Source organism: Anarrhichthys ocellatus, unplaced genomic scaffold (assembly GCF_004355925.1).
Source record: "Anarrhichthys ocellatus isolate YVR2014 unplaced genomic scaffold, GSC_Weel_1.0 scaffold107, whole genome shotgun sequence".
Classification (NCBI taxonomy): Eukaryota; Metazoa; Chordata; class Actinopteri; order Perciformes; family Anarhichadidae; genus Anarrhichthys; species Anarrhichthys ocellatus.
In genome coordinates this window covers 282617-300460 of record NW_022280137.1, presented here as the reverse complement: position 1 = coordinate 300460, position 17844 = coordinate 282617, and the positions used below count along the sequence as shown (strand labels likewise).

Below are 17844 nucleotides of genomic sequence, written 5' to 3'. Positions count from 1 at the left end.
CTTTTCAGAATATGTTTAAAAAAAAAGTATGAGGCAATGAAAAGAGATTTTATATATTTAAAAAAAAAGAAATACAGAAATTGACAGTTTCATCATGTAAAACAAATTAGATTTGTATCGTAACGCAAAACTGCTGAGACAGTGAGTAAAACCATATTTAATATCAAAGTTTTTTACTGGACCAATGAGCGGAGTGTTAAAATGAGTCAAAAGGTACAGTACATTCACAGTTTACGCTGTGGAGGTAGTAGGCTTTAAGGTCTAAATATGTGAGTAAAGTAAACATTCACTCTTTCTCTCAAAGTCTCACTCAAGTATTCACAATTCACGTAAACCAGTTTCTTAACATCTAGACTAGAAAAACACTAAAGACTAATGATCACCAAGGAAGGCCATGGGATTCGCCCTCTTTCTGATCATGTATGAGGTTGTTTCATAAGTCGAGACACCCCAGGTAAAAACATGCTTTTCCAGCAACTGGTACATTTTGAGATGTTGGACTATTTTGTGTCTTTCAGACTAGTGGAAATTAAAAAAAAACACACATTTAGGTATTTATTTTACTACTTTGTCTATTTGCGTCCATGACTTTTGATAAATGTATCAAAAGTCAGCATTAGATATTTGGATATTTAAATGTAACATTTTCAGAAAACTTGTAATTCAGACAAATACTTGTCTCGATGTAAGTAATCAGCTGTGGAAGTTTCATGCTGACATCTGTTAGTTTAATATTTGTTACCTCATTCGCCTGAGGTGTCTCCTATCAAGGTTAATCTGCTGGTGCTCTCAATGTAACCGACTCTGGAAAATGGCATCATCCATTCACCCTAAAACGTAGTGTAAGTAATAAGACGCCTATAGCTGGATGTCTCTCTGTTAGCTCATCCATAATGGAGAGTTCATGCATGTTCAAGGCGTGGCCGGGATTGTCTAACCGCTCAACTGCTCCGTCACACATGCAAGCACACCTGACGTTAATGAAGCGAGAGGCTTTGATGAGCTCCCCGCGCCCGCGCGGTTAATTGGATGACTTGTGCGCGGTGACCTTTTCCTCTTTATGTCAAAGCAAAAAAGTAACAATGAACCTGCACACGCGTACACACACACACACACACACACACACACACACACACACACACACACACACACACACACACAACACAATGCTGACACACATATAAAACAGTAATTTGGTGTTGCATCAAAGTAAAAATGAGGATGAGTCTTGAGTAGTGCTGAGCTCCAGCGATGACGGGAGGACGGAAGTTATCGCAATGGTAATAAGATGATGGAGGCTGTCAGGATGCCTTGGCGATGATGAGGATGCTCATGAGGAAGACCATGAAGAAGAATATCCACATGAAAAACCTGTCCATCACCTTGGCAACCTTCTTCCACTCTGCGGCCTTGACACAAGTGGCCTTCTGCTCACGGAAGCAGTTGGCGATGAACTGGATGTTCTTCACCACCTGAGGATGAGACACAGACGAACCAGAAAGAAACTTTTGGAGAACTAATCAGATAAGTGGGTAAACGGAGATGCCACAGTGGACGCACCTGTTTATGCTGGAGGCAGGGGCAGCAGCAGGGGCAGGCTGGGACTTCAAGTTTCTCCGTGGGGTAGAGGAGTTGCTCCTTCGGCCCTCTGTTGAGGTGTCGGAGGTTTCGCGGATGAGGAGAGGCCTGGTAGTCCAACTCGTCCCTCCCAATGTGGTGGTAGCGCTGTGTGGGCTCTCGCTTCCCTTCGCCCCTCTCCAGCCTGGCTGTGTGGTTGCTGTTGTGGTTGTACTGGTGGCGGCTGTTGTTGGCGTTGCCATTCGCCTGGCTTTTGTGATGCTTGCCGTGATGGCGCACGCCGTGGCCGTTGCTGTACTCGTACGGGTCGCCGTTGTGGTGGTATTCAGGGAAATGGTTGTCGCGGTGGCCGCCTCTGCCACCGTCGTTGGCGGGTTCCTCCGGGTACAGCGGGGTCTTCTCACTCTCAGCCGTGGTGCAGTTCTCCCCCACCTCGTAGACGAAGAAGATTTTGGACATGTAGTCAATGATGAGCACCTTAGCCCAGTGAGGGACCGGCTTGGCCTCGGCGCCACAGAAATGAATATTCATGATGAAGATGGTGAGAGACGTGGAGGCTGTGATCATAGTCATGGTGGCTATGTAGTACTTCCCTAGAGGAGAGGACAACAGACAGGACAGATTCATGGAGGGGTAAGACAACACATACATAGCAGCCCTGATTTGTAGACTACGACGTTGAGCATTCACATACAACAGCAATGATCAGGAAAGACATGCCATGGAAGTGTCTTGTCCTTGATACATCTTTATACATAGACACACTATTTAACTGACGGGTTTATGTCCAAGATGCATAAATTAGTTTTATACGGAAGCCCATTTCTGCCAGGAAAATGGATGAAGTTATTCATGATATCAAATACTCATGATAAGTCAAACTTATGACATGATAAGTCAAGAGTATAAGACATTAAGCAAATATTGAGAATTACTAAGTCAAAATCTTGACTGAGTATCTTCTACTGTTGACTTACTATAAATATTTTTATCTTCATGATCCATAACTTTGTATTCTTGTATAGTTTCTATAGTTCAATAATGAGGCAAAAGTGAATGTGGAGAAAATAATTCAAACCTATGTAGGGCATGCTCTCTGCAGGAGGCATGCTCTCAGCCACCAGCAACTGGAACACGGTGAGCGCCAGCAGCACCGTCACCCCGAGGGAAACCTTCTCCCCCGAGTCGGCCGGCAGGTAGAAGCCCAGCGGGGCCAGGAACGAGATGAGGAAGCAGGGCAGGAGCAGGTTGAAGATGTAGAAAGAGGAGCGGCGCTTCAGGAGCAGGGTGTAGGTGATATCGGTGTAGGGGTCGGAGCAGCAGCCGTACATCATGACATTTCTGACCGCCGGCATGCCGTGACACTCCCACTCCACGTTCTCCACAAAGTCCGACAGGTCGCCGTGGTCCATCCCCAAACTGATGTCCACCTGTGCAGAGGACGCACGTTGTGGGTATCAACACACAGGCAAATGTGCTAATGTCATGTGGACTAACAATCATACTGCAGTTAAAAACCAAGTAGTTATTTATTCTTTATTTATCCAACCATGCCCAAGTGAGAGGAACTGGAGCCAATAACTGTCTATAGTGGGCAGGAGGCTGGTACATGACCTGTACTGATTACACCATTCTGTATTCGCAATTTCAGTTCCACCAAAAGAACAACATGAAAACCAACACATAACATCAAAAGAAGATGCAAATCACACAAATCTTTCTCTGTCATCCCATTTGCTTTTACTTTTTGTTTCTTAAAGGTGCGATGTACAGGATTCAGAGCACTGATATAGCAGCAAGACACTATTTGCTGTGTAAAGATATAGTGGCTTAAAGTCTAACTGAGCAGAGAATGAAGTCGCTGTGTGTTGTAATCCGACTTTCTCCTTGCTTTGTCGATGTAGCTGGACTGTCATGATCTTGGTTTGTGTTTAGTTTGTTTCCTGTTATATTTTCAAGTTCCTTGCCTCTTGTGTCTTGTGGTTGTTTGACTTCCTGTCTTTATGGTTTTTCGCTCCTTTTTTCTGTGAATCACCTGTGTTGTATTAGTCTCGTTAGCTTCGCTCCGTTCCCATTTGTTTCTTACACCAATCAGCTTTCAGCTTCCCTCATGTTTGCCCACCTGTGTCTTGTTTTCTGATTAGATTCTGGTGTATTTATAGTCCTGTCTTTTGTGTCATGTTTCCTGGCTGTATCTGTTGTGCCTTTGCACTACTTATCCCTGTGTACCTTATTCCATTTTTATTTGTCATTTAGCTAATTTCTGCATGGTCCTCCTGCTTTCCCTGTGTCTGTGTTTGGGCCCTACTCTGTTTCCTGCCTAATTGCTGCTTTATGCAGACGACTCACAGGTCAGCCGCACATGCACTTGGTGCATGGCATACTACTCTCTCCCCCATTTCTACACTGTCCTCTCTTGAATTGAGGCAAAAATGCCAAATCCTAATCTTTGAAAGTAACTTAAACCTGCAGTAACCGATTTCTTGGTCACTATGGGATAGCAGAAACAAGTTGTGAACACAACTTGTAAGCAGACATTGGCTTATTTAGCCATTACAGATTACACAAAGCAATGTCCAATATTTCCTATCTATTCGCTCTGTTTTTGGTTTCTACCACTTTACCCACACTGCTCTTTAGCTGCTAAATGTTCCACTATGTTGACCACCGAGTTGCTAACTGTGTCTGTTGTTGCCGGCCAGCTAAACAATGACCATAAAGCTCTGAAAACAGTGGAGCTGCAGATTTAGCTGATAATTCTCTGCAATCATCTCTAGGAGCGGCCCACTTTTATATGTATCAAGTTTACAGACGGACAGCGGTGAAATAGATTATGCTGCAGAAAAGGATTGCCTTGTTTATATGGATGATTTGGTATTTTTATTAGGTGTGAAAACTTGCCACCATTAGAATACAATTGAAACTGACACTATTAAAGGAAAAATACAAATGTTTTAGAAGCCACATTTGAAGGGGATGAGTGTGGGCAGAATAACTATTTTCAGGCTGGTCACATCCACCATTCGTAGCTATACCTATGAAAAATAATGTGCCATAATTCGTAGATATCCCACAAAATTATTTTGTATGTTATCCAAGTAATCTTGAACGAGGACGTACAAAGACCGCAAAAGCACACACAGGGCGGACGGGAGTTACTGTGGTTGGGTCCAACAACCAGCAATCTTTTAGCCAGGAGACCTTTGTTCGTACCCAAACCACGATCTTTTCCTAAACCTAATTAAGTAGTTTTGTTGCCTAGACCTAACTAAGTTGATTCCTGTGAAGACAGAAATTGAAATAGACACGTGTTGCTTGTTTTCCACAGAAAAGACCCAGAAAAAACGAGATGTAACTTTTCGTGAGATATCATACAAACCATTGTATGAAGATACGTTGCACTTTTGAGGGTGTTCCTCTCAGGTTGAGTCATGATTAAGTTATTAGACACAAAGATGCTCAATACTAAACAGAGCATAACCGTTGCCTCCGCCCTGCTTAAACACACCTGGTTGCCATTGTAGGTCCAGGAGCCGAAGGTGAGCTTGCACTGTTGCCAGTCGAAGGGGAAGTAGGAGACGTCCACCACACATGAGCTCTTTGTGATCGCTGGAGAGTCCCAGACGATCTCTCCATTATAACGCAGCTTCACATTAGTGCTGGATGCACCTGCATCCTCGTCTGCCCTACGCAGACGTACAGAGGAGAGGACACACGTCAGTCGGATACACACGCTGCTGCGTCATAGGTGCACTGTGAACCGCGTTACCGACTTGTTGTAGAGGACGATGTCGGGCTTCCAAACCAGGTCGCTGGGGATGTTGATCATCTCCAGGTCGTCATAGTCCTCCTTGTCCCACTTCAGGTAGGCATCATGCCAGACCTGCCTGATCCACAGGTACGTGGTCAGCACCTGGTTCCTTTCATCCTGCACAGAAAAAATATATAAAGAGAGACAGTTAACATTAAAATAGGTTGTTCCTGAAAAACTAATTCAAACAGACTGGATGCAGCCCCTTCTTTGAACTCCAGTACGGTGCTATTCAGTGCTGGCCTCTGGTGGTCTCGACAGAAACAGAAGAAGAAGCCACACTCTTCTGTAGCTCTTAACCGTGAGCAAATTTGCACACCAGCAATTTAGTCACTGTGAAAACCGTTTTGTCTGACTCAAGTGACATCACGTGGGTGTCTCAGCTGTGTGTTACGTTGAGATACGTTGTCTGGGAGGATTTAACAACAGGCTATAGATCAAAGTACTGAAACACCGGAGTATTCTTTCAAGACTTTGTTGCATTGGACATGCAGTAGCACTCTAATTTAGCTCTAACTAACTTCAACTTATATCTTCATTTATATTCCTTATCAACAGGGTTCTGTCAGTCACTGCATAGCTTTGATACATGCTAGAGTTTCCTCTCTACTCACCATATCTTTGATCTGTGACAAGGTGATCTGCAGGGAGACATTGAGGGCTTTGTCTGTGTCGTCCACTGGCCTTAGAGCGTTGGAGTAGTTCTCCATCAGGTCAGCCAGGAGTTTGCGAGCATAATGTCCCTGAGCACCGTGGGACACTAAGGAGAGCAGAGGGTACGACAGCAAATGTAGACAAAAGTCAGAGTTGGCTTTACGATACCGGTCAGATATAAACATCACGCAGAACTGACCTTGTACCAAAAGGCTGATCCAAACCACCAGCGCTGCCTTCCTCATTTTCAACCAGTCCGGAGCCGAGGGATGAATTATTCAGCGAAAGCGGTCGTGGAGATGGCCCGGGTCCAGATCCGGAGCATCACTCTATTCTGACCTCCGTGCACCCCTGCAGACGCTGAGCGAGACCACGAAGAACTCTCAGAATCTTACAATACATCCTGTCAGAAGCTCTGAATGCTTCGCTAGTTGTTAGTCGCAGTTCGCCTCAGTGACACTGTCTGTCGGCATGTGATCGCTGCTCTGGAACAGGACCTGGGGCTATCGCTCACACACACGCGCACACACACACAAACAGACACACACAGGTATACTGCAGTATCACATAGCAAACACGTACTGGGGGAAATGTGATGCCTGCAGCACTATCTACTTGTGTACATGGCCACAACCAGCTGTACTACACAAACACACACATGCTCACACTGAACCTTACTGCGTTACACAGCTAATGACATGTTTCAGTCACACACATACAGGGACACTTTCTTACCTGTGCTCAGGTCATTCAATATGAACACACGCAAATGTCATGACACGTGTGTCATACATGCTGTGATGGCGATAAACTTCACACAGATGCAGGATCAGGTGTCCCCCTGTAAATAGGAGTCTTCGACAAAAGGACAATAAAGATTTACACTTTTATTTTTGACAACAATTACCATTATGGAAATTTTGAGTGTTTGTATCCTCTATTTTGCTTCAATTTCATGCATAAAACCTTGTTTGTGTAACATGCAATTTATATTTTGTTTTATTTTATTTTAAATGTTTTTCCTTCACATGTCCAGGCCCCATGCTGGATGTTTTTTTTGTTTTTGTTTTCTACACTTTAGTGTGTGTGTGTGTGTGTGTGTGTGTGTGTGTGTGTGTGTGTGTGTGTGTGTAAACCAAAATATTTGTGGTGACATTATCTTGCCTCAACAAAGAGGTTGAGAGTTTGGAAGCTGTATAATTAATCAAAATGAATGGCAAAAATGAATAAACATAGCCTTTATACAGCATGTAAAAATGGCTGTATACTATTTCAGTTTTTAGAATATGCAGTATATATATAGAATGTAGATACTAATTTTATACAGTACATGCAAATGCGGAAAAATATTCAGATTTAATATTGTTTAAGAGTAGAATTTGTATATGATCACTATATTTGTAATATTCTGAATATTTCTTTAATAAGAGAACCACCGGGGCCAAATGTTGTATTTAATGCTTAAGAGGCAGTTGTAGTAAAGCCTGATGAACGAAAGGTCATGCTCTTCTTCAGAAGTCTTTTTTGTCTTTTACTCATAGTTACAATTGAATCAGTGCTTGAAATGAAACCACTTCAACAGAGGCAGACATGGACTTCGTAGCTCACAGTAAAACAGAACTTTTGCATCAAAAAACATCGGTAGGAAATGTCACTGACATCGTTGTACTGTTATTCTGCAGAGTACCGTGTATGGTGATGGGATGTGTTAATGTGTCACTGAGTTTCTGTGGTACTGAGCTGGCATATGACAGGTGTTTCCTGTGTGTGTGTGTGTGTGTGTGCGCGTGTGTGAAAGAGAGAGATAAGCAGACAGTGCAAATGTGTGTTTGTATGCTTAACATGCAATATGGTGCATATATACTGTACAAAAAGAAGAGCTGGTGAATAAACGTGGTGGCGTACGCATCGGTGTTGCAGTAAACGGGGGAGAGAGTGGGGCTGAAGGGAAAAGAGAGTGGGGAAGCTTCAGAGGGTGAGACAGTGAAAGAGAGACAGAGACGTAGAGACAGAAAATGGAAAGAGCAGTTGTGTAGTAACAGCTAAGGAAGTGTGTGTGTGTGTGTGTGTGTAGAATAATCAGCAACGACTATAGTGAACAATGCTCACCTGCAGTATAGAAGAAACAGTAATCTGGTGTGATCGACTTGAGTCTGGGGATTTTCTGTCAATTTCGTCAATAATGAACTGATCATTCTGACAAGAAACATAAGATAAGATAAAGATAAAGAGGTTTTTATTGTCATTGTAGTGATACAATGAAATTTCATTGGTAGCCCTCAGCCAGCCAGCAGCAGCAAACAACAGCAACGATAAACAATATAAAAGATAAAGATACACAAAAGGAATAAAAAAAACGTTACTAAAGATACAAATATACAAAAGGAATAAGAACGTTACTAAAGTAATAATAAAATAAAATGTGTGCAAACAGTGCAGTAAACATTTGTTTTGACAGTGCAAACAGAGTATAAAGTGTATCAGTAAAGTCAGTAGAGTTTTCAGCAGCCTGATGGGGGGGGGGGTGGTGCTAGCTGTTTATGACTGAGTTGCAGCTACACAGGGGTGTGTGTGTGTGTGTGTGGGGGGGGGGGGGTGATGGAGGCTACAGCTCTGGGGAAGAAGCTGTTCCTCAGTCTGTTTGTACGTGTTTGTATAGTTCTGTACCTTCTCCCCGATGGCAGGGGGACAAACTTTGACTTTAGGACGCAAAGTACCAGGCCGCATACAACTCAGCAGGCGGCGGAGAAGTACTCGCATCTCTTGAGTGGTGTGGAAATACCAATAAAAGAAACTCAAGTCAAAGTACAAAAAATCCAAACACCAAAGTAAAAAGACCTCATTATGCACAATGGCTCCTTTCTGAAAAATTCAAACATGCATTCCATTATTGGATTATTATTGATGTATTAATGAAATTTAACAGTGGGGCTAATTCTAATCACATTATATACTGCGGGGCAGCTTGTGTATTTACTCCCAGATATCAAAAAGCCTAAAGGTTGTATCTTATCCTAATAATACATCGTCATTTATTCGTTGATTGTATTCTATACACTGTAACGAATTACTGTAAATTTATGGTGGATTTTCAACGGTATCTTACAGTATTTCATAATAACTAACATACAGTTAAATGTTCATCCCTTGCATGTAAATTAACAGTTGATGGCGTAAATGAATAGCAATTATCAATAACAGCAGACTACCGTAATGTAACAGCACGATACAGTATTTTTTGTGAAGTGGTGGATACACGCTTCTCTATACAAGTTCAGATAATCACAATTCATCTACATCGTAGTCTATTGTAGGTTGATGAGTCTGTAATGACGATAGAATATTTTTATTATTCAAACTGCTTATTGCCTACAAGTCATTTTTGAGTGACAACACGTGACCGACTGCTTCAGTTCATCCTTCTTAGCCATGTGGAGATCAACCGAGGAGTCGAGGTAAAGTTACGTTTATAAGCCGAAATTCAAAGTCTCCATTATTGTTTTGTCTTGATGATTATTGAACTGTTAACATCTCAGATAGTGTTTCACTTGGTCTGTTTCGTTACATTAGGTTGCTAATATTGGCGGAGCTAGCTCTGTAACATTAGCTAGCTCGAGCTCAATTAGCCTAAGAAAGGTTAGCTAGCTAACAGCATAGCAAGTTAAGGTAACAAAAATAAAGTTAATCACCAATTACAGTGTTAAGATGTAACGTTAGTAACCTAACTTGTGTTCAATTGTGCTATTATTGAACCGACTGTAGGACCGCAAACGGAACGATTATCAAAAGGGAGAGCGGACCAGAAATCACCGACGTGTTCAAGACGATGAACAGTTGAGGTAACGCTAACAGTAACGTTAGTGTGCGTTATCCCAGGAGCAACATTAACACCAGATCAAACTCATTTTAGTGTTGAACGATCGTCCATTGTTGTCCATTGTCTTAGCTTCATTTCTTCACCTAACGTAATCAGCTCATCATATAGTCTGTTGATTTAACTGTATGGTATTTTTGTATTAGCTTTTTGCAAAGACTTGCACTGATGTGTTAACATGTGTGAGGCGTATGCAAACCCACAGTTGCACACCCAAAGTTTGTCTGTTTATCCTGGATGTCATAGAACTTTCCAGAAGTTCAGAACATTGTGTTTCAAATTTTTTTATTTTGTTTGTTTTACAGTTACTCGTCATCAGAGATTGAGGATACCAGCCAGACGCTGCAGTCAAGTCCTCTTTTAAGGTGTTCTCTCTCTTTATTGCTTTCATTCATGTGTGAGTTCATGCAGTTCAAATTAACTTTACATGTGTATAAGACTTGTTAACAAGCCAGACTGTGAAGCAGTTCTATTACACTGTTCTTGATACTATTTTAATTCAGTGTTACACTGTTGATGCTAATGAGTTCAGTTAAGCTTCATTAATGATTTTATTAGTTTATTAGTTTTCTTCTAAACATGCAGTAAATTACTGGCGTCCCTGCTGCCAGTAAGTTACCGTTAATTTACGGTGAAATAATTTAGAGTGTATCATTTATTAGTAAATATGGAGTAACAAAATACAACATTTTCCTCTGAAATGTGTAGTGACAAAATGAAAATACTCAAAGTAGCCATTACTCGCGTTGTTAGTTACACCTGTGCTGCTCCTCTGCCGTGACACGTCAAAATGTCTGCTGTGGAAATGGATTGGATGCAGAACCCCAGAAGCCCTTGAGAAGTGTGTCAGAACAGCCTGCAGTGAATTCAGCCTGTACAGTGTGTGTGTGCGTGTGTGTGTGTGTGCTTGAGTGTGAGTGTGAGATAGGGATAAGGCATTGTGGTAGTTGTGGGCGAGTGAGAGATGAGACGTGGCCACAGCAGTCAGTCAAACATGTTAAACTCTGAGCGTTTCTCTTTGTCACTCACTTGATGCTAAAACATTACCAACACACAGACAGTATTTTGAAATAAATGTATCACTGGATTATATGTAATAAACTCAACAAGAGAGCTGTTTTGTGAATGAATCCGTTCACACTCGGGGTGTCAGGTGACACACTATTTAGCGTCCTTAACAGTTTGTGAAAGACAATTTAGAGGTTTATTGTAGTAAAAATAAGTTATATTATAATACGTAAGTTTATTATTATAGGTTATCACCTCCAGTGCTTAAATAGTTAATCGGTATGTAAGGTTATGTATTTTAAACACGTGTAAGTTTGTGCATAGGAGCATAAGAGACTGAATGAGTGAATGGGCGTGAGGCGCTTTACTTTATAATGTGTGCAAGTGTGCTGGGATGTGGTTATGTGTTTCTCAGCATATCCTTGAAAAGCCTGTTCAGCACCTCTCATCCTCAGCGGCTATGAACACCACATGAGACGGAGACATGTAGAGAAAGTGCGGGAGAAACGTTTGGGGGGCGAGGGGGGCCATTTTCCTGGTTGTTTGCTGTTCCTGGTCGTCTTTTTGAGCTTTCACTACCATTCGGCTGCAATGAATCTTTTGACGCAGCCCTAACACTGTGTGTGTGTGTGTGTGTGTGTGTACGTGTGTTAGCTACGCGTTGTTACACTCGCTACGCGTTGTTACACTCGCTACGCGTTGTTCTCAGTTAGCTAAACTTTTGCACTGAGGTGATTGCATTTATTCTGTAACTCTTCCTTTAGTTTCCTGTTTTGCCACTCAGTGAAGCGTTCATGAACACTGCATGACAGACGCTCAGCACATACTATGTGTAACAGCACTGTTTGAAATAGTTTGACCTTCTCATCCTTCAAGAAAATTCCCTTTGATAATCTGATACACATCCCCCCCCAAAAAAAAAAAAATCACAATTGGAATCATTCATTGTAAAAAATGTACCAATTCAATTATTTGTTAATGAACATCTAATACAATGTGTAGATTTTTGGCGAATGCCAGCTTAATATTCAATGTTGTATATGTTTTGATATTACACTTATTGAAAACATGGCCGATCAGAATGCTCGGCCTGTGGTGTTTCTGCTTCTGGCTTTCTAGAGAACGGCTCATACGAACAACTTCACACTCAACCCTGTCTTTCTTTTGGATCCTCAGCAGTACACCTGCCATCACACAGCAGTGTCACACACCCAAGTTACGGCTACGCGCGGTAAGAAACACCAGTGAAACACTCTTTGGTTCACAGGGGGGGGGGAAACACCAGGGGCAGACTTTACCATTTGTTAAGGCAGACTAAAGGGCCCCAAGCTGCTATAGATTTATTATGATGTTTAGATATGAAAATCATTTAATTATATTACTATTTTAAATCATTGTACCCTGAAATAGCTGTCAGTTATTTATAATTGACAGCAAAAGACCCCCAAAGCACATAGAAAATATGCAACTCAGCCATATAGCTTCTACTTAATGTGTACACTGCAGAGGAAAACGTTGTAGTACTACATTTACCTGACAGAGAAATGTTATTGGTTATGTTGCAGATTTAGGTTTGATTGTCAAAATGTTACAATTAAAATAATGATTCATTATTCATGAAACTATCCAGCATCATGTAAGAATTGAAAGCTCCCACGTCCAACAGACGTAAAGTAAATTCAAAGTACATTCTGTTGATAATGCCTCTATTTAACTTTTGAATGCAGGACTTTTACTCTGCGGTTGTAATAGTTTCACTACTTCTAGTTAATAGTTTTACTTTAAGAATTTTTAGACATCTTCTACCAATGCAAATACCAACATTCCCATTTAGAGAAAAGTAGAACAAGGCAGCGTTTGCCTGAGGCCCGCAAATCACTAGATCCACCTCTGAAAATCAAACCTATAGGTCAGAAACATCGGTGTAATACACAAAGCAAATGTTATTTCCAAACAGGTGTGCATTAGTCGCACGCTTTGACAAAACCAACGCTAAAGTTGTAAGTTAGTATGGCAATGTAGCGCGAGTCCAAATTGTACCGAATTCGACAAAGCACTTAATGAGGTCCCCGGCAAAACACCCACCAAGCGTGAAGGAGATCAGATGAGCTGTTCTCGAGATATGTGAAGAACACAGACAGATATTACTTGCTTTTTAGTCCGATTAGGTCTATGTGATATACATGTAATAGAAGTACGTACATCAGACACATAGTATGATACTCTATGAAATATGTTTATTTAAAGTGGCCATGATAATATGAGACTACACATACAAAGCAGACGGGACGTTCACATACGAAGTCTTTAAATTACACCGTGATTCTTCTCGAGTTTATTTGGGTCAGACAAAATGGAAGTCAAGAAAAGGGTACTTTCAGAATGAATGCACACTTTTCAATACAGGCTCACTTCTAATTCAAATCTAATGTAAACTCCCTCAAACAGATAGAGAAGGAAACCAAAGAGGAGATGACACAGCCATTATAGAGGAAAATGACTGTAAATATTTCAAACACTTGTAGATGATTTCCCAGTCTTTTATTCGCTTCTTTATAAATTAAACAATACTGTTTCAGTGTGTTGCATCCTTAGGTTTGATTCATGGACGTTTGCAAGAAGCATAGGTAGCAGGTCATGTATTTTTTTCCATATTTTCTAAAAGGAGGTATACAGTTAAATAAAAAAAAATTACAATCCACAAAAAATCCACAGTTGGCGCCAACATGTGGCATATGTTTAAATAAAATGTAAAAATGTGAACATTTTAGATAATTTTGATGTTTCATGTCTCTTTACTTTATTATAGAATTAAAAAGAAATTTGGATCCTTCACTAAAATAAAAATAATACAAAATAAAGGTATCAATTATCTTGTGTATATCAATACGATTGTGCATTAGTCAAATTTAATGTCTGAGTAAACATTTCAAAGAATACAAATATGTATCTTCTAAATAGATTTGACATATATATATATATATAATGCATTTATAATCTAGAGAAACGTATAAAGCGCTTTCCCTATGGCGGTTTATTTCCTGGTCTGGTCTTATGAAATATTATCCTTTCTGGAGCAATAATAGAGAATATATTATATGTAGAGCTCTATGCACCACATATGGACCCAATCGGCTTATGCTGAAGAGTTTAAATAATTACTGACAACATGCACTCACCATTATTTACTGACTTCATACTCATAGCATAAGAATAAACTGTTTGATTTTGACAAATCTGTAAAAAGTTTATTCAACTTCAAAACCCAGTTGTGTCATTTTATCTGTGGTAGTAAAAGTACACTTATTAATTTTATGCTGCGATTCTAAAGTTTATTTACTGATCCAACCGCAAAATGAGATATAAGGATTTTAAGAAATGACGTGCACCTTCAATATTAAAGCTTTAAGTGCTTTATTCTTCACAACAAAAGTTCTTAATGGAGTATTTCTGAACGACGAAACATCTCTGATGCCCCGTTTGAAATCCAACCATGAGACGTGCTGGGGGGTTCACTTCATAGACGGATCAGAAGAATCAAAGTTCTTTTCTACGTCTCTTTCTGGATCACACCAAAGTAGAACTAGAAGTTCTCCTTTTTAAATATGGTGTGAGTTTCAGGGAGTCTCTTAGTTGGAGAAGAAGAACCACACGTATGTAAGAGGAATACAGCTTTGGGCCCCCGCTGAGTGTGAACAGTACACTAAGACGCATTATGTCAAAAGTCATCTCAGGTGCCCGCCAAGTCAAGGTCAAAGGTCAAAAGACCTTGCACTGGTTGATGCCGAACATCCGTCGCCTGGCCCGTTTCCTGGCCTGGTTCAAGGCCGTCCGCACTGCATACTCAAACACCTGTTGCACGCCGCGGTTGCCCAAGGACGAGCACTCCAGGTAGCCTTTGGCGCGGACCTCATGAGCCAGGCGTCTCCCCTCCGCCGCCGAGATGCAGCTGCCCCGGTGCGCCCCCGTCTCCCGCAGGTCCGTCTGCGTGGCCACGACCAGCACCGGCACCTTGGGCAGGTTCTCCCGGACCTCTGCGATCCACTTGTGCTGGACGCTCGCCAGCGAGTTGGGGTTGGCCACGGAGTAGCAGACGAGGACGACGTCGGCCTGCTGGTAGGACCTCGGGCGGATTTGTCGGAAGTTGTCGTTGCCCGCCGTATCCCACAGCCCCAGGCTGATCTGAACTCCATCCATATACACCTCCACCCCCGTGTTCTCGAACACCGTAGGCTTGTAGGTTTCTGGGAAGGTCTCTGAGGTGAAGCGGACCAGCAGCGCCGTCTTGCCCACGGCACTGTCCCCAACCAGGACGCACTTCACAGACATCTCCTCCACGTCGTTCATGGCCGCCTCCGATAGTCTCTGGCCTCTAGGTGGCTGTGGTCCCGTTGAAGAGGTCTCAGGGGTCGTCTCTCTGGAGCTTCAGAGGCACAGGGTTCATCGGGTAGTCAACAACGACCGATCACTCTGTGTGTGCTGTGCTCCCGTGTTCAGGTAGTCGTTTTCACGGCAGGTAGTACGATAACTCCATTCCTGGAGATTCCAGCGGTGACCTGACCTACAAGATCTCTCTGTGCAGAGTCCTTAAATGTCTCTGGTATGGACTAGGTATGTACAGTTAGCGGACGTCCAACGGTGAGCTTCACGCACGCCTCACGTGACGTCTTCGGTCTCTAGGCCCCCTCGTCTCGTCTAGCTGGTTCCGGGTCTCTGCAGCGCGGTCTGGCGTCTGTCCTCCGGCTGTCATTCTGTCCAAACACATCGGACCTCTCAGAGATGAGGAGGGAAATCTACTGAGGAAGAGAGGACATGTCACCAACATGAAGTCTCCCCAGTCTCTCCTCATACAACATGCAGCTTCACGTCGATAGCCGCGCAGCGTGGCTCTTAATACAGTCTGTATAACAAATAAGAAATATCTGTTGAACAGTCAACCGCCAGAGTACTGCAACTGGCAGATGACATCATTTTTTTATTTGTGTGACAGACATGTTTTATATTTACTGCAAAAAGGAAAACATTAGATGTTTGAATAAGTACTGATTAAATACGGAAGTAACAGTTTTGTGTGTTTGGGTGTGCCCCAGAATTCACAGCTTGATCCCTAAGACTTAAACAGGGGTCCATTAACAATATATCCATTACTGCTGTATTATCAAGCTCATACATATACAACCTGTCTGTCCCCTAATTATTAAAAATGTGTCTCCCTCATAACCAGTCCACCATAAACGAACATCTGAGAAAGGAAGATGTCTCTGTGTGTTACTGTACGATATAGTGATAATAGTTGCACATTTTGATGTTTTTTTTGTTTTATTTTGATGAACAAAATCTCCTGATGTTTTTTTATGACTTCTCTGTCACATTAAATGAACAGTTTGACAACGGTATTAAAAAGCAGCAGAAGTCATAACCTCAAAACTACCTGCCATGACACACAGATGGAAAGACCTCCGTGATGGAGGTACACGTCAATCAGTTGTTTTTTCCACAATTGAACTTTCTAAATGTTCTCTCAAAAAAAGTCACTCTCAGCTTTCTGTTAAATAATAAGGAATAAATAAAGTCATAAGACCCTCAGTGCAACCGATTCCACTTTACTGACTTTTAACTCCTTACTTCATATTACATGCATTTCTTTAATACAATAAAATATTACTTTACTCATTCACAATTATATTTTGTTCTAATGAAGATCTCACTTCATTTTAAAAGGTTTATTTTTTAAATAAATTCAGGGTTTTGCCATCATTATGGAGTTTTAATGAAATTTCCAAATAGAATAGAATAGATTGAACTAGTAACATCAGCAACACTGTGTTGCATCAAGACAAAGAACAAGATAATTACCTTTCTTGTCAGTCTTCTCGATCTTAAACGGGCGGATGCCGGCTGCCGCCTTCAAGGCCCAACAGAAAACGCAAAAAAACAAAAAGTCTTTAAACTCCAGAAACAGTTCTTTATAAATAATTATCTCCTGAACTAGATTTCCTCAAACGCCATTTCGAAAGTCTGCATTACTTAAAACAGAGATGAAATATTTTGGCACCTGCCTGATGCCGAGTTTGGTAGTTAGCAGAGGAGGGAAGTGAGAAAGTACGACAGAGAAGAAAAGTAAAACACATCCGCTAGTTGAGAGTGAAGAGGTGGGACTCGTTTTCTCCTCGCCTCCCCCACAGCAGCTGTGGGGTTTTTTTCTGTGGATTTGTAACATTTTATCAGGCATTTCACACAGCAGCAGAGCTCCCAGGTGGTTAAGATAAAATATTTTTTTAAAAGATCACTTCTATGATCACAGTGGTAATGTTGGTACACAAAGAGCTCTGTATTCAAAAGTGGACCACCTCCCACTCGAGATACGATGCTCTATATCTCTAACTCACTTGTTAAAATAGGGGTTTGCCGATTTTACACAGGTGGCAATCTTCGGTTCTGCCGAGTGAAGCCAATGCGGAAGTGTCTCAAAACCTGCATTCTCTCTGCCGACCATCAGGGGGCGACTCCTCCGGTTTCAAAAAGAAACCTGATTGCATAGAAGTCTATGGGAAAATGACTACTTCTCACTTGATTTATTACCTCAGTAAACATTGTAAACATGAGTTTATGGTCTCAATCTCTAGTTTCAAGTCTTCTTCAATACAGCATGATGTTCATTTAGTAAGTTATGGTCCATAAAGTATAGTATGCTTTAGGGCGGGCTTACTGTGATTGACAGGTCGCTGTTGCTACCAGAGACGTATACGGCGTGACTGCGCCACTCCTCCGCATTCCAAATATGGTAACTTCTGTTCATTGGCTGCGGAAAAAACAACATGGCAACGGCCGTAATCCAAGATGGCGACGGCTGAATCTCCGAACTCGAGGCTTCAAAACATCAGTCCACAAACCAATGGGTGACGTCACAATGACTACG

General features: G+C 41.7%; 2 protein-coding genes across 3 annotated transcripts; both read right to left on the bottom strand.

Moving 5' to 3' along the window:
- Positions 1–803: 803 nt before the first annotated feature.
- Positions 804–6288, bottom strand: chrna9a (cholinergic receptor, nicotinic, alpha 9a). Its single transcript, XM_031876361.1, has 7 exons — positions 6243–6288; positions 6004–6149; positions 5352–5506; positions 5087–5264; positions 2657–3008; positions 1561–2171; positions 804–1472 (listed from the first exon to the last, which is right to left on the bottom strand). Exons 1-7 carry the CDS (start codon positions 6286–6288, stop codon positions 1302–1304), a joined length of 1659 nt encoding a protein of 552 aa, XP_031732221.1. The 3' UTR covers positions 804–1301.
- Positions 6289–12772: 6484 nt separating this feature from the next.
- rhoh (ras homolog family member H) lies at positions 12773–17430 on the bottom strand. 2 transcript variants are annotated; one of them, XM_031876328.1, is made up of 2 exons: positions 16782–17430; positions 12773–15721 (listed from the first exon to the last, which is right to left on the bottom strand). In XM_031876328.1, exon 2 carries the CDS (start codon positions 15270–15272, stop codon positions 14685–14687), a length of 588 nt encoding a protein of 195 aa, XP_031732188.1. In that variant the 5' UTR covers positions 15273–15721; positions 16782–17430; the 3' UTR covers positions 12773–14684. The 2 variants fall into 2 exon arrangements, with proteins under 2 accessions (XP_031732188.1, XP_031732189.1); XM_031876329.1 differs by having other exon boundaries at positions 12773–15718.
- Positions 17431–17844: the final 414 nt, after the last annotated feature.